Genomic DNA, 7,352 nt, shown 5'->3' with positions numbered 1-7,352 from the left:
ACCCCCCCAGTTCACGTTTGCGCAAATGCGGAGAAGAACGACCCCAACTGACAGTCTCGGGTTTGTCAGACACACCCGTTCTCTGTTGATTTCGAGTGACCACAGCCTTTCTCCAATGAGCCGTTCCCCGCCGAGACACATGCATCGGCACGGGTGAGCACATGGGCCCCCTCGGGCATTGGTCCGCTGTATGATGACATGCAGTAAAGGGCCCAAGAGGGTAAAGCATGGGGGTCGCTGCCTTGGCCAGCTGCAGCACGGTGACATTGCGCGAGATGCGGGCACGCAGCTGCAAGTGCTCAAATGCGGCGACCTCACTCGTCGTCCGGTGCATTCAGGTCCACAGATAAGGCTGAGCGGGGGAGGAAGACGAGACGATTCCCCTTCGGTAGCGCCGGCAGTGTCGGGACCGTCTAGAGACTGCGTTGTTCGGAGTCAATGATGGTGACTCGCATGTTGCGTGCGTGGCGAGAGCTGTTTTGCCAACGAGGAGGTTGGGTAGGCTCAGCTCTCAAAGGGGTAGCAGTAGTACTGACACATCGGCCCAATACAGACCTGACGTTTGGCGAAGCCATTCCGAGGCCAGCTAGCCTTGCGTTGTCCGTTAGACAGCAGCAGCGCCACAATACCATGCTTTGGTGATTTGGTTGAAGATCGAACCCAAACGCCCTTGAAAACAGCTCAACCGCGAAGATGAATACTCAGTACCTAAAATGACTCCCAAGTACCGTAGCCTTGGTCTCGAAGAGAGATGTCAGATACGCAGGTATTGAAGGTACTCGCAGAATTCGGCATTCTATGCCGCCGAATGCTCAATGGCGGAATTCAACGAAGCCCTCCATGACGGCCAGCCAGTCTTGTAGCTTGCCAGAGCTAAAGGCCGAGGTGATGCCCGCGGGCGTGATGATACAACATCTATATCATCAGTTGTCCCCTGCCTCCCGGGTGTCCAACAACGGCAACCGATTGCTCAATACATTTCTGACTCGACAGCTGAAGCCAAGGCACTTCCGGCTACTCGATAAGACAACCGCAGAGCCTCGTTCCTGATTCGCACACAAGACGTCGTGATGTCTAAGACAATAGACAACACCTTCCAACTCTCCGGAGAAGGGTGAGTCAGAAACGGTGTGACAGCGAACTAGGGCTGACCGAGATGCAGTGAACCGACAGGCGGCACGGCGTACTCGCTGGAGCAGTACCTCAACAGCAACGGTGGGGTGACGGAGCGGTTGCTGAGAGAACTCAATGTCGTAGAGATTGTGGGCCGGGCGCAGGCTGTGAGGAGAGAGGCGGACAGGCTGGCGGGCAAGATTGTCCAGCCGTCACAGAGCTCAACCTGAACGGTCGACGTGATTATCTGTCGTGAAGAGGCGTTTGTTTATCCGAAGGCCGACTTTGTGTGCATCTCAGGAGTCAGGGGTTCAGGGGTTAAGGGGTGCGATGGGAACCTTGCCCTTCTCGAATGCGGAAATTGGGCCAAAAGCCTAACCAAGTCAATAATAACAGAAGAGTAAAAGGATAATAAGAATAAATAAAGAGAGAATATAAAAAGGCTAACAAGAACCAGGAAAGAAGAAACCAAGATAACGATAAGAAGAAGGTTAAAGAGAAAAACAAAAAAAAAAAAAATAAACAAAGATAAAGTGAAACGAAGATGAAAAGGAAGAGTAGTAAAACGATGATAAAAGAACGAAAGTAAAGTTAAAGATAAAATGGAGGAAAGTAAAACAACGATGAAAAGGTGGAATTTGAAAAAGAACATAGTGATATAAAACTCACCGCAGAATCGAAATCGAGCCAATCCGTGCTCTTCCACCTGTCCCAAAGTCGGGCGACAATAGGGGTAGCAGGCTCGACAGGAGTGTCGCTGTTGCGGCTTTGGTCCACCAGCGCCTGGCGAGTAATATCAGCTTCCCAATGAGCTCGGAGTGCATCTTCCAGCACCTGTTCGTCTGCCGAGTCGGGGTCGTCCTGAGGGCCCTCACTCTCTCCCTCGGCATCCTGTTCCCTGTCTGGGGTTGGCCCCTGTCGGGAGGCCTCTTCTCGCATCTCATCGAGAATGACGGCCCACGTGCGCGCCGGTGAGTATACGCTGGTGCTTTCACGAAACGCTCCAATGGCCTTTTGGGCCAGCTCGCTCAATTGAGCATCGGATCCATCCCTGTGGTTTGGGCAACCCCCGGCGAAAAACCTCTGCCGCTCCCGGACGCGTGGGATCAGATAGGTGATAGAAACAGGCGATGTACATGAGGTGGTGGGCATAGACCAGGGTGTGGAAATGACTCTTGTCTCGTTTAACCTGTTCACGAGCGAGATTCACCGTCATGGCGAGCGTGGCTCGAACGGCTTCAATCCAAGTCCGGATGGCGAAGTCAGCGGTTGGTTTCTCTCCGCGGTCTGCGGGGTATGGCGCCGTCAGGAACGGACGGTACACCAGAATCTGGGCGCGCCAGTAGGCCAAATGCAGCAATTGCTGCTGGCGGCGATAGGTCAAGCCGCGCAAGGAGGGTTTAATGCGGTCCATGAGGAAGGGCAGCTGGGCTTTCCAATCCTCGAGGGCTTTACCAAGCCGCAGGGCACACCCAAGCCTCTCATCCTCCGGTGTGTCGTCGAGCGTATAGACCTGGCGCTGAATCTTTTGTACAATTTTCCACAACCTAGCACATCTTTTTAGCCGACACACCAATCGACGGCTTTACGGAACTCTTTACTTGGCCTGTTCAACCAACACTTCGAGGTAGCAGTCACCTTTGTGCGGTCTGAAAGGGCCGTGGGGCCCCATGTCCTCGTCGTTTACACAGTCTGGCAATTCTTGGTCGACGGTATCAAGGTTAAAGTATGCCGGCCGACCTAACAACATGGCGAGCTGCTTGTCAATGACATAGGCGGACCGAAAGGTTCGCCTTTCACACTGAATCGACGCGTAGTCAGGGTGGGTGACGATTTCGCGGCCCAGTCCTCCGTTTCTGCCGCGTCGCCGGTGAAGACCGAAGGCAGTCAACATGTTGACGGCGTTGCCAGAGATGTACCAGGCTTGGCTCAGCCGGCATGTGCAAAGGAGATAGAAAACCTGGAGGAGACGGGCCTGCACGGAATGTAAAGTAGGTGGGCCGAGTTCTTGGTCTGTCAGCCTTATGGTGGCGGTGAAGAGGTCATCGCCGGTTCCGATAGTCCAGAGCCAGTTCCAACTCGCGTCCTTTCGGGTTTGGCGCCAGGGGCGGTAGTTGAACATGGTGCTGAGAGCCATGGTCATGATAGGTATGATGGCCTTCGCATGGCCGATGCCCGTCTCCAGCGGGTTGCCGTCATTCCAGTTCCGGAAAACAGCAAGCAGCCACCCCCAAGCGGTCGGACGGTGAAGGAAATGGAAGGTCTCGGTCCACCCCGTGGCGAACTTGTCTTGCATCAGGCGCCACATCTCTACTTCCGAGGGGAATACATTGGGCGCTGACGAGTGGAAGGGCTGGTCGCCAGAGTAAAGGACAAGGCGACCAGGCGAAGCTGGAGCCGAAGACGCTTGGTTAGTTCTTGCGAAAGCTTGTGCCGCCGAGATCTTGCGCCAGGCTTGTGGAGGAATGCGACGGGCGGCATTTCCTCCCCCGCGTACCTAGTTTGTAACTGAAGAGGCTCAACAAGCGGAGCGGGCCGTTCCAAGACAGAACCCTCGCCCCAGCCATCGGCCCCGTTTGGCTTCCCTTTGCAATCTCTGCAACTCCCACCTACGACTCAGTCAGCCAGCTGCAGGGAGAGAATATGGCCCGTGCATCCGCGCGGAAGGGAGCAACTGACCGCTTGGCATTATCTATCAACTGCTGGGGGGGTAGGTCTTCGCTGCGGTCGTGCAATACCCGAGGCTCTCTGCTGAGCGCGCCTAAGTCACAGTTAGCCGACAGATAGCCGATGGAACATAACAGGAAGAGCAAGAGAAGGCAAGAGGAAGAGCAAGAGGAAGAGGGGAACCAACCGCTTGAAGGTGCACTCCACCCTGTCTTGGAAGCAATACAAACAAGGCAGCTTGCCTTCACACGAAATCTTGTGGTGACGGCAGCGGTCGCAGGCGCGGTCGATCCAGCCTTTATCGCGATGCTCTTGGCCTTTCTCGTTGAAGGGCTTTGGCCAGTTTCGAGCGGACCAGTCGTCACCTTCGGGCGGCGGAGGGGGCGTCGTGGCAAGACCCTTGCGATAGGGTCTCTTATAGGTGCAAGTGAGACCTTCTTGGTGCCTGGGGATAGGGGATCAGCTTTTTGGTTAGCTGCCAGGACGGAACGACGGTGAATTACAGTTTGAAACATGGCTTGAAGCCGGAACATAGTTGGGGCTTGCGCTGGCACTGGTTACAGCAGCGTGTCACCCTCCGCTTTTGTTCCTTCCTCTTTGAAGAGGTGCGTCAGGCCCATCAGGTGCAGGGCGTTTGCCTGTGCCAGAGTTACTGGGAGAGGGCTCAGCCTCTGCGTCTGAAGGGGTCGTGAGAGCTACAGCTGCCAGAGAGGCGGAATTTGGGTTGGCATCGGCGGCTGGGAATGGGCTGCTACTGATGCTCGAACTGCCGGCACTGGTAGCTGAGGATGGGGTCCGTTTCGAGCTTGAAATGCAGGTATTGGTAGCTGAGGATGAGCTGCTCCTGCAGTTTGAGCTGCTGGCAGGGGGCCCGGCAGTGGCAGAAACTGCTGCTGCGTGAGTCGTTACAAGATGGGCACGGAGGATGAGTTCCTTCGACGCGACCACAATCAAGTGACCTGCAGCCGTGTCAGGTGAGCTGTTGTCAACGGCAGTGCGTTGATGAGCGGCTCGGTTCACGGTTGAGCACTCTTGACGCGTTGGTGATTGAGAGATAGGATGAAAATGCGGGCTGTGATTGGGTTTTCTGTCACAAACTCCCGTGTGGGTCTATTATCTACCCCAAAATGACAAGTCATATAAGGCTTGATAAGCTGAGAGAGGTCGGACAATTCATCAAGCGGATCTGGATGGCACTAGCAACCATCAATTCCCTTTTGTAGGTAAGATTTGTAGCATCGAACATAGTACATTAGGTTGGTGTTTGTGCCCCGAGAATCGGCGCTATCTGAATGAGGTTGAGCCGGAGGTTGGTTGCTGGACTCCCTGAGCAGTGTAAATCACGAGGTATGCCCGGTCTTTCCCTTCCATCGTCTCATTCATTTCACTTTCCCAGTTGCCAGCTAAACAGCCCAGACTGGCAATGACCCCCTCAATGTAAGGAACGTACTGTGTACTGTACTGTATGCCTAGTAATGTACGGATAAGGTAGGATTTGATCTTGCCAGTTTCAACCAAGGGTACGGCTGACGTCACACCACCCCTGTCTCCCGCCCCAGATCTATCGATCGGTCCAGAATCCGATCACATGCGGGGTCGGGTATGTGTACACAGAAGGTAGACCTCGCCTTTTGGTTTTGCCGCGCCAGGTCACCTCGTCTTGAGGACAACTGTAACCAGGAGTCTAGTGCCACTCCATTGTTAATAGCCATACGCTCAGCATTTCCTCCACCATCCTTCCCCGACCACTTCTACGTCCTGCCACAATGGCTCCCAAGACGATCCGGCTCGGGACCGCTTCCCCTGGAACGCAGGCTAACACAGCTGAAACCCTGACCCAGCTCGAGCAGCTCGCTCGGCGAGCCGCGTCGAAGAAAGTTGACATTCTCCTTCTGCCAGAAGCTTACATTGGCGGCTATCCCCGCGGCACTCACTTTGGATGTGTCATTGGCTCCCGATCTCAGGAAGGCCGCGATGAGTACCTGAGCTATTTCCAGAGTGCCGTGGACCTCGGTGACACTGTCGGGGATGGTGCCGGTGCTGGGCAGGCGTGGGTGGACAGGCAGCTGCCGAGTGATATGGTCGCTGGCTCCGAGGGCGAGAAGGATGTCCCCAACAGGCGGGGCGATGGCACGCGGGAAGTGTTGGAGAGAATCGCGTTGGAGACTGGAGTGTTTATCGTCACAGGCCTGATCGAGAAAGCCGGAGGTAGTCTTTATTGCTCAGTCGTCTATGTGTGCCCGAAGAGGGGCATCATCGGCAAGCGAAGGAAGGTCATGCCTGTAAGCCCGCCTTTCTCCCATGAAGCATCACCGTACTTTAACAATACAATCCAGACCGGAACAGAGAGGCTAATTTGGGCCCAAGGCTCGCCCGCCACTCTCCGCGCGGTGTCGACAACCATAAGGGGTATTCGCATCAACCTAGCAGCAGCCATCTGCTGGGAGAACTACATGCCCCTGGTCCGGCAAGCCCTCTACGCCCAGAACATCAACCTCTACCTGGCTCCGACCGCAGACGGCCGTGACACTTGGCTGTCCTTGCTCCGCACAACGGCCATCGAAGGCCGCTGCTTCGTCGTCAGCTCCAACATGTGCGTGCGCAATACACCCACAACCTCACCAGCGACAAACGGCAACACCATCCACCCTGAAAACGGAACCCTACGCGACGGGTCCCCCTTCACCCACAGCGGCACGCACCACCGCCGCCACTCCGTTCTTGACGAAAACGGCAACGAGATTGTGCTCCCCTGTTCCCCGCCTCCACGCACCACCTCCCGCGGCCGAACAAGACGCCAATCCGTCTTTGACGAGGACGGCAACGAGATCGTCCTGTGCTGTGGGAAACGACAGGACGACAAACCGGCCACTACTACTTCAGCCGGCACTACCACCACCACCTCCACCCCGCCAGTAACAAACACAACAGCATCAACGAACACAGCAGCAGGGAAAGAGTCAAGAACGCCTGGTTTTGTCTCTCGAGGCGGATCCGTAATTGTTGGCCCAATGGGCGACGTCCTAACAGGACCGCAATGGGAAGACGACTCAGGAATCATCTTCGCAGACGTCGACTTCGAGGACTGCATTCGAGGCAGGCTCGACCTGGACACGGCAGGGAGCTACTCGCGCAATGACTCGTTCCGGTTCGAGGTCAGGGGTTTGGACCTTTCGCCACTTCCTTACTGAGTTTTCCCAATATTTGGCTTGCAACGTGGGAGGCGATACATCGTGTGAAGGATGCGGGGATTAATCTTGAATTTCTGGAGTCGTGGTTGGCATATCATATGCGAGCAAGTAACTAGTTAGTGACAGGTTCCAGGTTGGCTCAGCAAGGCGCAAGACGGAGCGCGGAACAGAGCGTTGGGTATCGCAGATTGCATTGCATTGTGCTGGCTGTAGGAGGTAATGGCCAAAGGAACCTCGTATATGCATGCACAATGATGCTTGCGCGTCCGGAATCGTTGCTTTTGTTCTGAACCGTCTCATAGCCCCCTCATTAAACATCCCATCTGCCCATGCCCATGATAGACCTTGACCCCCAAAACCACCCAACGCCAGAGAGGATCC

General features: G+C 55.4%; 3 protein-coding genes across 3 annotated transcripts; 2 read left to right on the top strand and 1 right to left on the bottom strand.

Moving 5' to 3' along the window:
* Positions 1 to 1,005: 1,005 nt before the first annotated feature.
* Positions 1,006 to 1,417, top strand: N657DRAFT_599936 (uncharacterized protein). Its single transcript, XM_062790064.1, has 2 exons — positions 1,006 to 1,114; positions 1,163 to 1,417. The coding sequence occupies exons 1-2, from the start codon at positions 1,071 to 1,073 to the stop codon at positions 1,341 to 1,343; spliced, it is 225 nt and encodes a 74-aa protein (XP_062645600.1). The 5' UTR covers positions 1,006 to 1,070; the 3' UTR covers positions 1,344 to 1,417.
* Positions 1,418 to 1,424: 7 nt separating this feature from the next.
* On the bottom strand, positions 1,425 to 4,400 carry N657DRAFT_657370 (uncharacterized protein; the record flags this gene model as incomplete). Its single annotated transcript, XM_062794806.1, has 7 exons — positions 1,425 to 1,487; positions 1,783 to 2,194; positions 2,250 to 2,660; positions 2,715 to 3,556; positions 3,789 to 3,861; positions 3,968 to 4,225; positions 4,342 to 4,400. The coding sequence occupies 7 exons, from the start codon at positions 4,398 to 4,400 to the stop codon at positions 1,425 to 1,427; spliced, it is 2,118 nt and encodes a 705-aa protein (XP_062645599.1).
* Positions 4,401 to 5,377: 977 nt separating this feature from the next.
* N657DRAFT_599933 (carbon-nitrogen hydrolase) lies at positions 5,378 to 7,225 on the top strand. Its single transcript, XM_062790063.1, has 2 exons — positions 5,378 to 6,062; positions 6,117 to 7,225. The coding sequence occupies exons 1-2, from the start codon at positions 5,547 to 5,549 to the stop codon at positions 6,969 to 6,971; spliced, it is 1,371 nt and encodes a 456-aa protein (XP_062645598.1). The 5' UTR covers positions 5,378 to 5,546; the 3' UTR covers positions 6,972 to 7,225.
* The last annotated feature ends 127 nt before the right edge of the window (positions 7,226 to 7,352 follow it).

The sequence above is a fragment of the Parathielavia appendiculata genome (genome assembly GCF_033297405.1).
Source record: "Parathielavia appendiculata strain CBS 731.68 unplaced genomic scaffold N657scaffold_10, whole genome shotgun sequence".
Classification (NCBI taxonomy): Eukaryota; Fungi; Ascomycota; class Sordariomycetes; order Sordariales; family Chaetomiaceae; genus Parathielavia; species Parathielavia appendiculata.
This window is presented reverse-complemented; position numbering and strand designations above follow the sequence as displayed.